General features: G+C 38.3%; 1 protein-coding gene across 1 annotated transcript; it reads left to right on the top strand.

The window, feature by feature from the left end:
* Positions 1-402: 402 nt before the first annotated feature.
* Positions 403-17773, top strand: LOC122966806 (cytosolic phospholipase A2 gamma-like). Its single transcript, XM_044331137.1, has 16 exons — positions 403-448; positions 5599-5810; positions 6436-6546; positions 7634-7776; positions 9188-9374; positions 11115-11217; positions 11312-11452; positions 11965-12030; positions 12122-12187; positions 12283-12432; positions 12545-12691; positions 14742-14825; positions 14994-15148; positions 15277-15448; positions 15590-15758; positions 17328-17773. The coding sequence occupies exons 1-16, from the start codon at positions 403-405 to the stop codon at positions 17386-17388; spliced, it is 2013 nt and encodes a 670-aa protein (XP_044187072.1). The 3' UTR covers positions 17389-17773.
* Positions 17774-20071: the final 2298 nt, after the last annotated feature.

Here is a 20071-nt window from a genome sequence, read left to right as displayed (position 1 = left end):
TGTCTTTGTGAGACACAGAGAAGGTGAAGGGATGGTATCTGTATATGTGGTTCCCACCTTGAAGTATAGAAGAGGAGGTGTGATGCTGTGGGGGTGTTTTGCTGGTGACACTGTTGGCGATTTATTCAGAATTCAAGGCACACTGAACCAGCATGGCTATAACATTCTGCAACGACACACCATGCCATCTGGTTTGCACTTAGTGGGACCATCATTTGTTTTTCAAAAGGACAATGATCCAAAACACACTTCCAGGCTATGTAAGGGCTATTTGACCAAGAAGGAGAGTGATGGAGTGCTGCATTAGATGACTCCGCCTCTACAATCCCTCGACCTAAACCAAGAGTGTGCAAAGCCGTCATCAAGGCAAACATAGGTTTCTTAGAACAAACCAATCAACCAATGTCTATGTACTCTCATGAACCTCTGGGCCTTGAGAAAGATCAAGGTGAGTATGAAGTCTCTAGTAAATGTGCAGTCTCCATTCCATGATAATCCATGATGTATCTGGTAGAGTGGGCACTCAGTTTGAGTTAGTACCTCGAGTTATAACTTAGATTCCTTTTGTCTTCTGTTTTTTAATCTTCAAAAGATCTTTGTTTTGTGTTATCTATGGGTTGTGACTTGTTGTAATTTACATGTAACAATGTCATCAACAAACATCTCAGTCCCAAAGAGAGTCCCAAACCAAAAGATTTTTTTAGATAATTTCTACATTTGGTTGAGATGTCCATTAATGGTTGACTTTTTTGGGGGGTTTTTTAACTAAAGCTGAATATTGCCATGGAATACAAAGTACAAGGGGCAATACAATACAAAGGGCACTTGGTTAGGTATTGTTTGAATTTTATCGATTCTGATTCTGCTGATCAATTACGGTTCTTATCGATTCCCAGTTTAGATTCCAATTTGATTTAAAAAATAATTTAAAAAAAAAGGTCAAATGTTTAGATAAAATTATCTTTTATTAAATTTATTCTTTTAAGCATTTATTTTGACTTTTATTGTTTCATTAAAATAAGTAAATTCAAAGTCTTTTTAACTGAACATCGTGCTTTGTTTTGAGTACTTACTGTCTCATCGTTCGCTCAGTGACACTGTGTGCTGTCACTGGCCAATTCATGGACTTGCACGCGGACGCGCACGTGATTCCATTCATACTTTTTTCGGAGGCCCGCGGACTCAGACATGTCACATGGGCACACTAGTTAACAGGGTTGCAGCATGATACCTTTCCAGAGCTGTAAATTCCAGTCTGTGAATATTACAAACTGCTGTGCGGTGTTTTTCTGATCAGTCTTTAAACGCAATAACCTGTTTCTCCAGCCGGACTGCTGGATCATATTTCATCCACCGGCACTTTAAACAACACGCCCCCACCAACACAGCCCCTTGTATTATAATATACAGCGCTGTTTTCAGTCTGAATGCAGCCGAGGAGTTCCTGTATGTTGTTGAGCAACAAGAAAAAGTCGAAAAAGAGAAGCGACAGCTTAATGACAACAGGAAACAGTAACTTACATACATACACGGTGTGTCACGGCTTGGTATCCCTGGCTCTACTAGTGGTGCTATCAGGTGCTACCGCTGAATGATGACACACTCGGATGGAACGACCAAAGCAGGCGGTGCGGTGAAAACGCCGGTCCTCCCATTCATCTGAATGGGGGTAGAGCGTTTCGGCTCCGGGCAATTTGGCGCAACGGCGGACTGCGGCCGGAAAGTTGAGCCAGAGTAACTTTTGGAGAAACGCAACCCGGCGTCACTGCGGCTGAGGCTGCGGTGGCCAATCACAATTTGATAATGCTGCCAGTTTGAAGAGCATCCTGATAATGAATAAGCCTGAAGAAAGCAGAGGGTTCATTAGTTAAACTAGAGAGTATAGTTTATTAACATAAAAAATAAAGAAAACATAGTAAACATTTAACTGTGCAAACATGGCTTGGTTTTTAGTCACATATTTTGTGATAACAGAATGTATTGAATAACATCATGTAAACATTTAACTTTGAAAACATGCTTTATCTGTCTTAAACAGTAGCCTACAAGTTAGCTTGACTATGTGCACTGTGTGTGATGCTGATGGTCTTGTGTTCCGAATAGAAAGACAGAAAGACATAACGATTGTGGACCCGTTCCTGGGTGTCACAAAGAGGACATTATGGGCTGTCTATACTTCAAAGTGATCTTGAGATAAATAATGTGTTAACATATCAAGAATATTATATACAGTAAAGCTACCAGGTTTGCTGTATGTACACAGATGGTCTCATGGAGGGAAAAATGATTGGTTTTTGGGAATTGTATACTCTAGTAAATGAAGATACAAAGATATGTTTTAATATCAGGTAGTTTAACTATCACTATAACTAATAGCTGATTCAGGCAGGAAAGCCTGCCGTCAGTCATCAGTGACCATTTTCTTGATTTCAGTCGGTCACCGAAAACTGACAGAAGGTTTTCCTGCCTAAATTAGTCTGTGGAGGAGGCGGAGATGAGCTGTCTGTCTGAGACACTAAATGCGGCTCAGCTTGGCTGGACAGCCGCTGGACAGCTTTGACTTTCTGTGTCGGTGTTTACATATGTGTGCCAGAAAGCAGGGGGGACCAGGGACAGTTGTAACACTTTTTGCAATTTTCCTAATAAGTCAAAAACCGTTTACACTGGAATAGTCCATCTACTATATTATAAACTTCAACGTGTCAACTAGTGAAACAATGTATTTAAGTGGTTTTATGAAATATGTACAGGTTGCAAAATTGATTTAAATACAGTCACTCCACTGTTACAACTGTCCGAGTGTACAGGGAAGGGAAGCGCAGAGATTGTACACATCAAAGAGAAAAAGAAATTTTTAAAAAAGAACAAAAGTACAAAACCCCAAGAACCCAAACACACCAACATTCACACACCCCACCCTGGTTCACTTAGAGTGAAGAGTACACATACACACAACAGAATTTAACTGACCAGCCCTTAGTCTGGCAGGACCTGCAAGTCTGTAAAGTATGATAAAAAGGTTGCCATTTGTGAAAAAAACTTCTCAGTATATCCTCTCATTGTATATTTAATTTTATCAAGTTTGAGAAAAAAACACAGTGTCTCTGAGCTACTGTAAAACAGATGGAGGGTTAGGAGATTTCCATTGTAGGAGTAGGCAATGTCTGGATAGTAAAGATGTGAAATGAATCATTTTAATTAAGGAAAAATGGAAATGCTCATATCCCTGGTATCAATCTGTTGAACCTCTCTTGCACAACGTAAAACATTTGCACATTCGTTGTAGTAATGGAACCTGGTGATGATAGGTTGTAGTTGCTCACCGGCCTTCGGCTGGACAGTTCTGTGCACCCGGTCTAGCAACGGCTCTTTGTCCAGAGTGTCACAGTGACGACTGTCTCCTCAGGAACTTCCACTATTCTTATGTTGTTGTGGCATGATCTGGATTCAAGGGCCTCACATTTATAATCCAATTAGAAAACTCATCAGCTAATAGCTTGTACTTGATCTTCAGCTCAACAATGTCGTCCATACAGGCAGAAAATGACTCCTCTATTTCCCCCAACAGTACCTTTGAGTGGGGCCAACTCAGCATCCAAAACAGCTTTATCATTTGCGAGTTGTGTTTTCATTGATTGTTGGTCATCTCTGATTCTGGACTAATCATCCCTCAATGCCACGTGGAGTTTGGGCAAAATATTCTCTGCAGTGTCCTGTCTCAAAGAGGTTAATAATTCTAGCTTCTATGCCTCCGTGTTGATAACTTGCAGTCCTGCTTTCAGCGAGGTAGAGCCATGGGGCAGAGTCGAGATACCTGTAGCCGTGGTCGTTGCCTGCGGACTAGGTCTCTGTTGTTGGGCTGTAACACAAGTTTATGGGTTTTTAATGGCCATAATAAACACACATCCTATTCCATGGGTTGCTCAGCAGTGTCCCATAGTTCAGTGACTTTAAGCTAAACAGTCACATCAATGTAGTGATGGGCAAAGCAGTTCTTTTCAATGTACAGAATCATTAGAATCAGTTCATTAAAAAGATTTGTTCACCGAATCATTCAGTGCTTGACCAGAGCTTCGACTGCGCAGTCCCCCTAACTGAACTGAAATACAGCCGAACATTCAGTTCAGTTCGCCAGTGAGCTGAGAATTTAGTTGGATAAAGATACTGCTTGCAAACTGAAAGCTGCTATAACAAAGTCCTGCCCTATTATGTACAGTACATATACACCTGATTATAAAACAAAATATTTGGTTCTTCTTTCTATTTCGAGACTTCAAGACATGAGGGGGAGAAGTGTGGACTTGAGCGACTGTTTATCACTCAGGGCTCATGTTCACTGTGTACATTCAGTGAACGAATCACTGAACATGGCCTGATATCCAGCACTGATTCTGTCTTCACTTCAGTGGTACACTCAATCTGTTGTTAGTCCAAGTTGTCTTGCTCAGTTCAGTATAAAACTAGCCTATACAAGCACTAGACATAAGATAAATAGCTCAGCAGCCTATTATTTACAACAGAGATATCAGATTATGGTTATTTTTGTAGTTTTCACGGTCTTATCTAATACGCTTTAACAAGGGAGTAATGTATTGTTAATCACCAGTGAGGAGCTCCACTGCCAAAAGCTACTGACTCAGTCAGTGACAGCGTGGTGATTCAGTATAGTCAGTTCACTCAAAGATTTGTTGAACAAGATTTGTCCGTACACCTCTAATTCAATATCAGGCTAGACTCAATCATTCACTACTCCCCATATAAGAGATAATCAATAGTTTACTCAGTAGTGACCAGTAAGTTGAGATTTCGGACACGCACTAATCATCATCAGCACAACAGTCATTTTTGCATCTATAAAATGCGGCACAAGAAAGTAGTGTACATGCCATGGACACTACTTTTTAAATTTATTGTTGAATATTTGACAGAACTATACACTGGAGAAATTTACACACTCAATTCGACACTCAAATAAAATGGCACAGGGTAGATATAGGGCCCTATATAGTAAATAGGGAGTGATTTCAGACATGGGAAGTAACTGCTTCCTGCCCTAGTCTGGCACATTACCCCCATAAAACCATCCCTTGTTTTTACATTTCAGCTTTTGTAGGTGTTAATCAAACAAGATATAACATGTTTGTTACTGAGCTTTAAAGATAGTAGACTAATTTTGTTACTTTTGGACAGACTGCTTCACTGTGCTAAGACAACCAGCTATACTGCATCTTCATATTTAGTGTACAGATGTGATATTAATATCAGTCTCCTCTAACTGTCAGCAAGAAAGCAAATAATTGTGTTTCCCACATTGACTATTTCTTTACTCGGTCTCCATGGGAACTGAATTTGTTGTATGTTGTTAATGTTTACTGTCCTCTTGTGATGCACTGTTAGTGTGATATGAAGGACATTTAGATGTGCACGGTGTACTCTGTGTTGTGTGTGTGTCACATGTTCTCTTGGTTCTGTTACTGTATGATATTCTGATATGATATGCTAGTTAGTCATGAATATGCATGGTAGAGGGATATAAAATGGATGGGTGCTGAAATCTTAAGCTTTGTGAACTTTCCCATTTTCTGTTTCCTCTTATAGATCTCCCACTTCCAGCCATGCCGTGCAGAAATGCCAGCTGGGTTGCTGGGTTGGTGTGTGCTTTTGTCATGATGTTAGGACTTATGGGACAACCTGTGGACAATAAGTGGAACATGTCAACAATCACTCCAGAGATGGAAGAAGTGCTAAGTGAGGCGTGGATGCCAACACCTGCACCCAACATGGAGAGGGATTCAACATTCACTCTCAAGGTAAGAGGTTGAAGGAAATGTTTAAGTAAAGAATCTAAATTAAGTAAATGCAGTGTTCTTCTGGGATGCACCCACATTGAAAACATGTTTGTCATGAATGCACTCAGCTGAAATAGGCCTTTTGAGTTGTGATGCTGTTAGGAAATCTATTATTTAGAGCATACTTTTATTTCCAAAAGCTCTGGTCTGTGTTCATCATCAAAGACTCAACAAAGCCATTTCTGGGAGGGAGCATCTTGTATGTTAGGATTATTCTCTGATTGGGAGCCAAGCATATTTCAAAATGATTCAGTGTGGCTTTCATAGGTCCCTGCAGTCATGAAATTTATCAAACAAAAAAAAAGACTTTTATCATCAAAAAAATGGAGGAGAAACTCATCAAATCTGACATCCAAAGGTCTCACACCAGGAACAGGAATTATTTATTGATGCAATTCGGTATGTGTGTTTTTATATCCAACCAGCTGTATGAAAATGTGTGTCTGTGTAACATCAATCTTTAATTGCAACATTATTTGTTAGCAGAACAGCTTACTTAATATCATAGGGTATAAAAGGACTTTCAGTCCTTTCAATTGTGCCTCCTACTGTACATGTTCACCATATGATACTGTGTGTGTTGCAGCATTATGTACGTCAGTCCCAGTCGTTGTCCACTGGGGAGAAAGAGATTATCCTGGAGAGGAAAGAAGTAGTTCTGAAGTCACTCAACAGGCTGGGAATCAAGTGTACACTGGTATGACTGAGGCGATGTTACTCTTAACTACATATGTAAATGTAATGTAGTGAAGGGAAATAATTACTTGATGTTCAGTTTTAACATCTATTCATTTTTTCCTCAGCCATGTTAGCAGCTCTATGAGGTTGTACTTGTACAGACTATGCTAATGTCTGTACGTCAATGGCTGCATGCTAACATGAAAACCTTAACATGCTGATGCTTAGCAGGTAATGTTGACCATGTTCACCAACTTAGCTTAGTATGTTAGCATGCTAATGTTTGATAATTAGCACTAAACACAAACTACAGCTGAGGCTGATGGGAATGCTTGAAACAAAGTATTGGACAAATTAAAATTTTGACCTGATGGTTGTGTTATAGGACAAGGCAGGGGATCACCAAAGTCATTTTCATATTTCCTCTGGTGACCTGTAATGAATTAAATTAATCTACTATTTGTCAAGACCAAAATGTTGGACCAACCAACATGGGTTTCCCTTGTGCTAAACTGCTATAGTGGCAAAAAACAGAATAAACTGGACTGTTACTGATAAGACTGGTGGCCTTCTGGTGTCTGTTCTTTATATGTTTGCACTGGAAGATTCTGTTCTTCCTGTACAAACAAAGATAAACTTTTTGAACAATAGCAGATAAAGGGGGATATCACATCATCACATTATCATCACATATCAGCTCTTACTCTTCTATTTCTTAACAAATGAACAGCAGCTGTAACAACAGTTATCCTACCGCTGTTATGGGTTGAAGCTTTGCGCTCGGCCAAAAAGACAAAAATTGGTTCAGCCATAAGATTTCAAGTGGTTATGTGTAGGTTAATGTGAAGATGGTTGGGGTTAGGTAATGGTTTTCGGCAACAATGGACCTCAGTCTCTCTGCAGCAACTACAGGTGGATCCACAACGTACAGCACACAGGTGATAGCAAGGGTATTTCTGGGAAATATTGTCTTACCTCTTCCATTCTTCCATTCTCGATGATCTGCTTTAATATTGGTGTTCTTCATGTCTGCATTAATATCACTGTTTACTTTTTCTGTTAATGCTATCTCCCATCTCTCTCTCTCTCTCTCTTTCTGTCCCCAGGATTCGGTCCCCCACATCGCAATGTTGGGGTCAGGCGGAGGTCAGAGGGCAGCTGTGTCTCTGCTGGGTTCCCTCTATCAGATGGAAAAGGAAGATATACTGGGTACTCTGCTCTACCTGGGAGGAATTTCTGGCTCTGCCTGGTAAACACTTGCATGCACAGTGACACATAACTGATTCATATGTTCACCTCCTTGGAAAATTTGAAATGTGAAACATCAGCATAGCCCAACTCAATTCTGCTTCTATATGAGGTCTTTTGGTGGTTCAGTGAGAAGAGCATATAAAATGGATTTTCCATTAACAAACAATCAAGGATGTGCACACAGCAAGGTAGAAAAGACATTGCCAAAATGTCATGATAGCTTAAGGACATTTTCAGCATTTAGAAATAAAGCCACTCACTGGAAACCAGTTAAATTACTGTTTAGAGGTAAATATGTATGCGATACTCATCCTTGCATATCAAAAACCTTTTTTTTCTTTTTACCAAACACCCACCTTTAATGTGGCTGGCTAACATGACACACATTCCAGTGAGAAAAGGCAGCTATAGTAGCAATGATAACGTTAATACAGAGTACAAGCTGTCCTCACACAATAACGTTAGCATGAAATTCCTACTGTTTGACTGCTGCACAGCACAGACGCACTTTGGTTATTATATTCGGAAACATCGCTCTTGAACCCGTCTATCGCACCTCATAGCTAAAGGTGAGAAAGAATTGGTTGCTGAATCTAGGATTTGCTAAAATGCTCCAGTAACACCTACTGTTGAAGTTTGAGTTGTAGTAAGACCGGTGCTATAAATTTAAAGAATTTCGAGTGTGGTGTCAATTTACAGCCTTTACGAAACCAAAAAATATTAGCATGTCTGCCTAACCAGCTTACAGTAGTAACCTAACCCATCTTTACTTGAAGTAAAAATGACAGAGGCACATGTACTGTGTATTAATATGGATTTTTTTTTTTTTGGACTTGGAAAAGTTTACACTCCTGCAATCCCAGCCAACAGTGATTAGTACTTGTCCTTGGCCATTTTTTCTGATTAAATTAAAAGTGAAACATACTGTTTGAAAGTACAAAATGAAGCATAAATCTAACCTTGCTTTTCTGAGTGTGTGTGATCTTGATATGTTTCCTTCTCATTCTTAAAATACAAGGACTGCAGCTCTACACTGCATTTGTACCATATCTTCTGCATGGAACTTCAACTAGCAAGGATGCTGATTTTTTGGATAGGATATGTAGCATTAGGCTCAGTCTTTTAGCATGATATCACATATGTAGCCATCAAATGCATAATTAAGACCCCATGTATATATGGCTAGTTTAAAAACAGGAATATATATAAGAATATATATTTTAAAACAGAATGTATATTTTAAAACAAGAATATATATATATATATATATATATATATATATATATACAAAATAAAAAGAGATAAATGTCAAATGTAAGGAAGCTCAGAACAGACACATTTTTCTCTTTCTAGGTCATTGTCAGTCTAAAGTAACTAAATATTTAGTTGTGTCTCTCTTTCTCCCTTAGGTCCATGTCTTCCCTGTACAGTGACCCTCAGTGGAGCGCTAACATGGACAGAGCAGTATCCAGGCTGTCAGGTCCTGGGGTCGGGCTGAAGGAGGCTCTGGCCTGGCTGACTGAGAGGTCCCAGGAGGAGCACTTCTCTCTCACTGATATCTGGGGGATCATGACCTCTGCTGGGATCATGAAACAGGTACAGTGTAAACTTACGAGATGGAAGCTGAGAGAAAGCAACAGGACTGACCAATGCTTTGTTGACATACTTCAATACTGCAATTTGTGCCATTCTACTCTACTGGTCCCAGAAGGAGAAAAGGGGGACAGATGAAGTATATCATAGTTTTGTTGCTTATAACATAATAATATTAAATCATATCATATTATTGTATAGTTAGTTAATTCCCCAATGTCCCCAATGTGGAAAACACAAGACAACACACAACACAAGACATTTGATTTAGGATTTATTGAATTGATTCAATTTTATTCAATTATTAAATTTTGATTTATTCAATATTCCAATTGTATTTGACACTCATTCTTAGTTCCAAGGAATGCTTGGTAACTCAAAAATCATTTAACTTTAACAATCCTTGGTCTCTGTAGCTTTCTTAAAATATATTCAGTATTTTATGTGAAGTAAGAGCTGCATTTATTGATTTGGGTTGTTTTGTTTTGTTTTTTCCTTTTGATTTTTTTTCCCATATGGGAACAGAGGAGCAAGCTTTAAACAAAACAATGACATACTGAATTTTATAAAGCTGCCATGGCAAACCAGCTAGACGCTAATTTTGTCTCTCTGTGGTTTGGTGCTGTGCAGGGTGCGTACTATGGGTTTGTCAAAGCTTTTTCTGAAAACAGCAGCTGGAAATGAGGTTGGTAAGAGTGAACCAAAACATTAAAGTTGCAGGCCAAAACAATGATGAAAAAGAAGCCAGAAAGCTGCATAGTGCTGAGGGGAACTACAGAGTCAGGTGATAATTCTCTAGTTTGTCACTATGAAGCGGTACCTTTCACATTAGACATAGTTTAATTCGGTGGTAGTATAAAACTACTGATACATTCAGCTTTAAGTATTGCCAAACAGAGTGTGTCTTTGCTGAGGAAGTGAAGACTGCAATATTAAAAGTATAATTTCTAACAAGATAATGTTGAATGATGAAAACCCACTGTGCAAAGTTGAGTTTTCCATAGACATTGGTTACACAAGGAGCGCCCTGGTAGCCAAATGGTTAATGTGCATGTTTCCTGACTGCCTCTTTATGCCCACTGTCCACTAAAGGCAAAATGCCAAAAAAATCTTTAAAAAAAAGACATTGGTTGCACTGAAAAGAATGATAACTGCAACCTATGTTAAAACAGCAGCAATAGTGCCATCACCTACTGAAAAATATTCCAGATTTAAAGCCCAGGTTTTTTTAAGGCAAAAACACACTATACAATTTCATCACATTTGCTACTGGACTACTTCTTCTGTCTATAAGATGTCTTAAGGGGGCATCCATTGATGCACATCAAATGACCAAATGACATAAGCTTTGCAACCTAATTGACCAGCTGTAAGTGCCGGTATGTGTGTTGCACTTAGGTCACTCTTAGGCTGTTAGAATTGAAGCAGATCACAGGGTTATGTCACGGCAGTGATCAATGCCATAATGTGCGGAGAATCAAGCTGTTGATGAAAATATCAATAGTGCTTTGGGTGAGCTTAGAATAATGAGGTTTTAACATCAGGTCTTCCACATCATGTTGAATTAATGAGCCTATAAGTGTAAATGCAGATCGGCCATATGGATTTTTAAAATTATGTTTCAAAATCAATATGTCCTAACTTCATGTAATATTTATGAGTAGTTCAGTTTTGATAAACACTACAGACAAAACATCATAGTTCCTTGTTTCACAGTTCATTGATCTAATGCTTTCTTGCCAGTTGGATATTAAAAGTCTTTCTGAGGATGGCATAAACGCCATCAATCCCTATCCCATCTACAACGCAGTGAACAAGAACTGCCTGCAGTATGGCCCTGAGAAAGGTACTAAACATACACAACCATGCAGATAAACATATTCACGACTCATCACAAATCAGGATTTCAGTTTCTGCCTCTGTCTCTGGATTTGGCTCAGGTAAATGGTTTGAGATGACCCCCCATGAGGCTGGATTCACAGATTTGGGTCTGTTCATTAACACGTCTCACCTGGAGAGCAGAATCCAAGAAGCAGATCCCAGTGGTAAAAGGCCAGGAATTGACATGGTCAAGTTGCAAGGTGCGTCCAGCTTGTTTGTCTGATAGAAATACAATAATAAGATCCTTCTTAAAACAAGGAAATCTGTCCATGTACGGAAGCCTAATAAGGCCATAGTAGCCCATACTGTTGTCTCTAGAGCGCAACATTACAGAGGTTCACTTGTCATGACGCGTACTATTCAGTCCATGAATACAATTGTATAAATGTCACTCATGGCTCATAGGAAGCTTTTTAAAGAGTAACACTGATGATGTCATTGGGATTATCTTAGTTTGGGTTTGGAGACTATACATTTATAACATAAACCTTGAATTACAAGCTCACTCTGAAAGACATGGCCATTTATCAGACAGGCAAGGTCTAAAAAAAAAAATACAATACAAAAAATGCTAACGAGTTCCATTATGGGAAGTGTAGGATCCAGCATTTTTGGAGCTTGACTCAGTCAGTCAGGGTATCTTTTCCACTACTGCATCAAAGTCATTTGAATTTAAAGTGTGTGTCCTGTATGTGTGTGTTTTGTCATGCAGGTTTAGTGGGCAGCGCTATGGCAGATGAACAGAGTCTGGTAAACCATATGCCTGACAGGCTGAAAGGTAAAAATCATTATTTGTCTTTTGATGGATAAAAAGTAGACACACCTTTGAATGAGCAGCAGAGGACAATATTGACTGTGTGTGTACTCAGGTCTGGTGGGGACTGCAGCTTCTGATGAAAACAACATATTGGATTTGATATTTCTCTGGACTGAAGGTACCAGGTTTATATGAAAGTAGCTTGTAATATGCATACGGATAGTGCATGTTATGTGTAGGCATGTATGTTTGATTTTGGTTTTTATGTATCAGTACCACAGCAAGTCAGCAGTTTCTGGGACGTCTTGGACCGTTACATGCGTGGCTACCACAGTCTTTTGAAGTTAACTGAGCTGATCAGAAAAAACACAAAGGATCCCGCTGTTCTATCTGACCTGGACAACCTGCAGAAAACACTGAAAGGCACTAATAATAGTGATGATGACAATAATTCATCTGAAACTTTACATCCAGCAAAGGTTTGCTGGGTGATCACAATGTTCACTCAGTGACAAATGTTCTTCTTGTTTTCCAGAAAGTCTAAATTTCAACCCTACTGCGTCATTTAAAAAGAAGAGCCCAGAAGAACAAAAGTGGATCCTTGAACAGTGGCATCAGAAAATGTTGGAACCTTTCAAGACTTGGAGCCAGAGTCTGAATGAAGGACCTGTCAAAGAGAGCGGTCTGTACCAGAGTCATAAAGTTATTTAAAGATCCCCTTCAGACACGTATTAAGACATACAAAAATACTCAAAACTGATTGGAACAATAATGTGTGTCTAATATGGTTTTTCCACACAAAAAAAATATTATTAGCACATTAAAATCCTTAAAATGACACCCACTCCTTCTCCCTCATCAAAAATCCGGAATCTATAAATGTTAATATATTTAATTTCAGAGGTTTAACTGCCAGAGACAAGATGTTTCCTACTTTACTGTAAAGTCCATTCTCAGTGTATGTTTACTGGAGGTGATGTCCACATCACATTTGTGTAAGTTGAATATTGGACCAGGATTGCCTTCAAAACTAGTTGTGATGTCACAAATCCTGCTCATAGGTCCACCCCTAAAAATCAGATTTTCAGAGAGCAAAGAGAAACTTTCTACTTTCAGCAGATGAATGTGGAAACAAACTCTGCACATATATCATTCTGCAAAGTGAAGCTCAAACGTCCAACTGAAGGAACAAGAGAAACATTTTTGAATGGAGGGAGACTTTAAATATGGGTGCTGCTACCTGTTGTCCAATGCAGTTGCTTTTTTAACATCTGTCCCACAAAAAATCTAACCAGAAAATTCCAAAAACAGATGTCACCACCAACAATAACAGTGGCTCAGTATAGTAGCTGCACAAATGCTTATAATGGAAATGATCTGAAACTGTAAATACCTATAATGATTTAAATTTAACTAATATTGTAATTGAGCAATGTACACAGTACAGTAAAGTGAAAGGTGCAAAAATGTATTGTACATACTCATATTTACAATTTATGCTTGGCAATATTATGTACTTGTTACATTTCAAAATAATGGTCTACGAATGTATATCCAGCATATTTAATAATACTCTTGGCTTTTATCCTAAATATGTTCCAAGTGCTGAGATTCTCCAGCAATACTGTCTTTTTGGATAATCATTACTGCAGGAGTCTTTTATTCTAAAGCCCCTGAAAACTAGAATTTCTCGATAACATTAAATATTGATTACCATATAAGCAAGGATCAAAGATAAAATTTGGGGGAAAAACATCTTTAGTTATTATTCATCAAGAGTTTAAAACTCAAAAGTTCAGCTACTCTGTTTCGTCAGGACTGTATGGGTGTAGTTTGATCAGATATAACTGACAGTACTAGCAACATAAGAAAACAACCACACAGCTGTCATCATGTTTTGAAAAGTTGCTAAAGTCTGACTGGTTTCCAAAGGAGCCATGCCCACTTCAATCCACAGAGAAAAGCTAGGAAGCAAACAAAACAGAAATGTAGAAGTCTCTCATGTGAAATAACCAAAACCTTTCTAACTGTGTGTTTATGCTGGACCATTTTGCTCATATTATGAAGCTCATTGAGAAAATCTGTTTTCACTGTGGTATTCTGATTGAATGATTAAAGCTGCATTAGTTAATGTTATTATATAAATAAAGATCAAATGAATGTGTAATGTGGCAGGGGTGCATTGCAGTGATGAACACACAGAATTATTACCAACTCTGTAAGGAACTGCATCCTTACCAAGCCTTTTGGCCTCTTTTAGCTCATCTTTTTGTTTTTTCCAGCCCGCAAACTCTGCTCTAATTAACTTCATTTTCAGCAGCAGGAAGCTATTTTCAGCAAAAAATAAATAAACTGACAAACCCACTTTACACGACGTGCCCAGCAGACAAGGTTAGCAACTAGCTAGCAGAGCTTTTAGCAATTGAAATGCCAGATTTTTTTTTCTTGGGAGTTGGAGGAGACCAAAAGAGAGCAAAAAGGAAAGTATTATATATTACACTAACATTCATCAAGTAACCATTAACATTGCTCCAAATGAATGCTAATGATTTTTCCCTGCCTACTAGATATGTAAAAAGGCAGCTTTTGCTAACAATTTCACAATAACAACTTTATAAGGTGATAATATTGTCTTTACAGCTTGTCTCGCTGCCCCAAAGTAGACTAAAATCAATGAATGCAGGTTTAAGTTCTTCATCATTGTTTCATTTGGGTGTGCTCTGTTTTCCCAGTCTCTTGGTTGATCCAAAAAGTCTTCCCACTGGTTGGAAAATGGAAATGGGGAACAACGAAAAACTTCCTCTACCAATACCCAGGTGAACTACTGTCACTAAGCTTAACACATAGTTGTACCTGTACTGTCTTTATTGTATTTACAGTCCTGTGATTTGCTAGACAGTTGGCAAAATTAACTATTGAATGAGAAGAAAAAGTCAACAGTGAAAGGAAAGAATTGCTATATTGTGATTTGTGTTGCTTTGAAGATGCTGTGGTGCCATCTTGCATCAGATTTGAGGAGCACCTACAGCTGATAGATGCTGGTGTGATGCTCAACATGCCCTTCCCTCCTTTCCTGGGAGAAAAGAGAGACGTAGACCTCCTCATTGCTTTGGATTATGGAGCTGATGACGCCTTCAAGGTGAGGCATGTGTCTGAAGAGAGCTTGTGTGTTGCAGATATATCAGTGGAGCTGCAAGAGCGACTAATATCACTAGCTGATGTGTTAAAAATGATCAAATAAATGATCTGAAACTGTCCTCTGCACAGATTCTGACTCTTGCCAGAGACTACGCAGCAGAGATGAAGAAGCCTTTCCCAGAGATAGACGACAAAATCCTGAGGGAGAAAGAGTGGCCAAAAGACTGCTATGTGTTTGAGGGAAAAGACAAGCAGCCAACTATCATTTACATGCCGCTCTTCAACAAACGGAATTGCAAAGGTCTGTTACACCCAGCCTCACAACACCTGACACAAATGTAAAAAAACAATCCAATGTCAAATGTGTTACATCGTTAACAGAAGAAAGGAATGTATTCCTCATTTGTAATGATTTGGGTTTTGTGCTGTTATTCTGGTCCAGATGCAGAGGAGTTCAAAGCAAAGATGAAGCAGTTCTCCACCTTCCAGCTTCCATTCAACCAGGAGAAGATTGAGTTTTTGTTGGATACAGCAAAAGCCAACATAAAGAACAACAAGGCAACTCTGCTGAGGGAGATTTACAAGGCTGCTGTCCGCCGATACAACAAGAAGTAGTGTATTCGGTGTGTAGGTGGAGGGTGGAGGCTGTACCAAAGGTGTGGACTCGAGTCACATAACTTGGACTCAAGTCAAAAATATGATGACTTTAGACTCAAAATGACAAAATCAAAAAAAGACGATAAAAGCAAAAAAAACAAAAAACTCAACTTGGACTTTAACACCAATGACTCATGACTTCACTTGGACTTCAGCCTTTTGACTTGAAAATACTTGATACCTTCCCCCAAGCCCAAAGATGTATGTTATTTAAAAAGTATGCCATGAATCAATTCATTTCCCTTCATTTCCTGAATCAAGTTAACACTATCCATTCCTAGCAAATCAACCCTTAATTCCCCAGAATCCACTTTGTTTGAACCGATCCGACAGCATCCAATCAAGTTGCAGGAGAGAACAATGAAGGACTAACATTATGTTACTGAGTGCCAGTTGGAAAAAATGAGTGTACAAACACTACACGGTGGTCAACAAAAAACAACTTGCAAGTATGCAAAATGTGTGAGTCAAAAATTACAGACAGAGACGCAACTACTTCCAATTTCGTTCAACATTTGAAGTTACACAAAGACCAGTAAATCTAATATCATCAGGGTCTTTGCAGTGCCTGCCTCCAGTGCTCCAGTGGCGTGAGTTTTCAGCCATGGTGGCATCATACTGCAGTCTCATCATGCATAAATGACTGACAGACTTTTGGCTGATTTGGTATTTTGCAAATATATCATAGGGCCCTGAGATAAAAAGCACAACACTGTGGATGAATTAAACTGTTAATGCATTAGTTATGTTTATTCAACTTGTATGTTTCTCCCTCTCTCTCACACACATACACACACACACTCAGATTATACCTCCATAATGAGTAACTGCAGAACTATTTTCTAGAACCTATCAATTGTTGTTGTTGTTTTTTACACTTATCTTTTTATTTCATTTAGACATAAAATATAGAACATGCAACAACATATAATATCACTTTAAAGGACGAATATTCTTACAGAAAATGTCTTACAAATGTGTGGAAAGAAAGTTATAGCCATTGTTCCAATATGAGATGAGTTAAATACAACAAGACTGGACAGAAACACAAAATTCATTCTGTTGTGCTACTGGTTAATAGTGCTATATGCTATGAAACTTTTTTTATGATTAAGTTCAGTCACACTTTTTTTAACAAACTTGTTTTAACAAATAAATGTAAATTTTAAAAAGCATTCAAAATTTGTGTAAAATTAATATATTATTACTCTCTTGATGAAATGGCATTACATTTGGTGAAGAGCACATTATGACTTGTTTACAACTCAAAGCTCAAAGTTAAGGACTTGGGACTTGACTCGGGATTTGCCTGTCTTGACTTTGGACTTCAGTGCAAAGACTTAAGACTTAATAGTGACTTGCAAAACAATGACTTGGTCCCACCTTTGGGCTGTAGTGACAGGTCTGTGGTTAGACAGATGGATGCGTGTGTAAATTCTAATTGGTTATTATGAATGAGCAAGACTGAATTAATGAATGAAATAATAATGGTTTTTTTTTTCATTTTTCTTCCTATACTCCAGCTCCGTCTTCAGGAGAGTCAGACCCCTAAACTTCATACAGTTTGCATTGCACGGGCATTAAGAAATTTAAGACTATATTCTCAATATTTGTGTTTCATTTATCCCATTATTTAGTCAATGCATTAAATAGTTGTATATATTAATTAAAGAGTTATTCACTTTTGAATTGAGATGTTTGAAACCATGTTTATGTCATGTGTTCACATGTATCATTTAGTGATAGTAACATGAATCAAACACTAGAGGTCTCTCTATGTTCACAATGTTTGGAATGGTATCTTTAATGACTTTCTCCTGCATTATTTCCATTATCAGAACCCTGAGACATTCTGGACAATATTTCACAGATTTTGAGAATATTTGAAGTTATTTATGGTCCTCCATATTATGAATGTGTTTTTTTTATCATTCAATTTTTCACCTGTAAACAAAATCTTTAATTTTCATTTCTGCAGTGCCAAGGCTGAGAGCTTCAATTTCTATGACTGTTTTAAAGGAATAATATAAATACGCCTGTTTTCTATCTTTTCAATAATAAAATGAGGAGCTCAATCTCATGTCTTCACATAAAGTATGGAAGTGGATTCAGGTGGTGATTAGTTTAGCTTAACATAAAGACTGGAATCGGGAAACAGCCTGGCTCTGTCCACACTCCAAAATTAAACGTAGCAACACCTCAAAAGAATAAATTTTACAGTTGTTGGGTGTAAGAATAATTACCTCTCTGTTGTGATGAGCAACCTACAGTATGTACCATGATCAATCATTCATTATAAATCAAAGTAAGTTAAATTCAGTAGCTATTTGTAAGGTGAGTGCAAAAATTGTAATGGTTTGATAATAATGATAAAGTATTGGTGTCATCGAGGTAACAACTAAGTATGCTGCACCAGAGTTATTCAGCAACTTTACTTCTTTGCCTATAGGCCCTTGGCTCCTCACACAGTTCTCACATTTTCATCGTCTCTTCAGTCTACACTCTGATTTGCCTTTTTTCCCTTTTCTTGCAGTTCTACTCTTCATCACTTTTTCCTTTTATCAAATCCTCTCCACCACTCTCCGAACTATTCTTGCATTCCATTCTGGCACATGAATGATGTACCAAAACTGTAAAAGTCAGAGATGCTGTAATAATACCAGTTTATCCCACTTTGTAGCCAAGGCAACTTCTACAAGTAGAGTACTGTAGAATGAAACATGTTTTTTTCCTGCTGTCTCTTCTCTCTGCGACTCAACCACAGAGCAGCATCATCACCATCACAGTTATCCTCACAGTTGCCTCTATCTCTATCCCTTCTGTCACTTTCCTGTCCCGGTGATGTCAGTTGCTGGAGATGTCCTACAGATAACCGACAGGCTTTGCAAGCTAGTGAATTCCTGGGGAGTAAAGGTCAAGATCTAAACTGCCATCTTCCTCCTACATGAAGTGACTCAGGCCTAAACCTGACCCGAAGGCTAATATGTGGTATTGTGTATCTCCTTTTCTATCTCTGTCTTCTTGTATTGTCCGCCTTAGCAGTTTAGCATATTACTGTCCAAAGTGGCAGCTTACAATGCAAGGCAGGGCCTAGATGTGGACAGCTGAATGGGGAAAGAGTCCAATATTTAAACACTTGAAGGTATACAATTGAAGATTTTGTGGTTGAATGAATTAGCTCTGGTAAAATTGCAGTGAAAATCTGATGTCTGATGAATGAAAGGTATTGACGATTAAAGCTGCAATGATCAATATTTTTTACATTAGCAATGGATCAAATGACTATGTGTAATGTCAAAGGGGTCACCTGCAGTGATGAACCCACAGAACCCACCCCATTATTCTCTGACTCTGCAGTTCCTGTCATTTTAGCATCTTTAAGCTAATTGTTTTGGTTTTCCGGCCAACAACATTACTGTTTCAGTTCAGTCTCACCATGAACAAAGCGGAGCATTCAGCAGCTATGAATGTTACAACAGGCAAGTGTTTGCTAACACATTAGCCACAGTAACTTTAAAGCGTGGTATGTTAAATGTGTTTACAGCTTGTTCTTTTTCCCTTGTGACCAAAAGAATGAATGTTTTAAAGCATCAATTAATGGTGCTTTAACTGACAAATAGGATGATTAATGAGTTTAACCGCAAGCCTACATTTAGTTTGTCATGAATCAACCAGCTTTTATGGGTTGACACAAGACTCCATTATGCCATAGCTTTATGATCGCAAATAGGTCTCATTGCCTAGCTGAAAATAAAGTATTTCACACACCCTTTTCTTTCACACACCCTCCATGGCTGTAGCCAGTGCAGTGACTGAGGTACTGTAAACTTAGAGATGTATAAGTACTGAAGTCATGGACCCAGCAGAACCCTACCCCCCTCTGAAAATTTTTAACCAGACATGAAAAGAAAGTATATAAAATATTTAAATGATTTAGATTTTTAATTGTTTATCTATTCACTTCACTGACATCAAAAAGAAAGCCTGTTTAATCATCTTCCGTAAACTGTAATTATTTTAATAAATGGTGTGGGTCAAGCCTTTTTTATATTGCCAGGAACAAATTCTGGTGTGATCATATATTTATTGATTATTTTTGGCAGTTATATTGAGTTTTAAAATGAATAAAACACAGATGTCCTTTAAAACCCACAGATTAACAGAAATATGCAAAGCTCCACAAAAGGCCCTCTCTAGAGCCAGTGTTTGGTTTGTCCATTCTGGGCCACTGTAGAAACATGGTGGCGCAACATGGCGGCCTCCATTG

The sequence above is a fragment of the Thunnus albacares genome, chromosome 17 (assembly GCF_914725855.1).
Source record: "Thunnus albacares chromosome 17, fThuAlb1.1, whole genome shotgun sequence".
NCBI lineage: Eukaryota > Metazoa > Chordata > Actinopteri > Scombriformes > Scombridae > Thunnus > Thunnus albacares.
Note: the sequence above shows the minus strand (reverse complement) of the source record. Positions and strands in the feature narration are given on the sequence as shown.

Bases quoted from the DNA above. Each gene is read 5' to 3' on its own strand.
- LOC122966806 (XM_044331137.1), top strand. From the start codon at position 403: ATGTCTATGTACTCTCATGAACCTCTGGGCCTTGAGAAAGATCAAG. The intron at 15,449-15,589 runs GTCTGTTACACC...ATTCTGGTCCAG, and splicing joins CAACAAACGGAATTGCAAAG to ATGCAGAGGAGTTCAAAGCA. The intron at 15,759-17,327 runs GTAGTGTATTCG...CCTATACTCCAG, and splicing joins GTCCGCCGATACAACAAGAA to CTCCGTCTTCAGGAGAGTCA.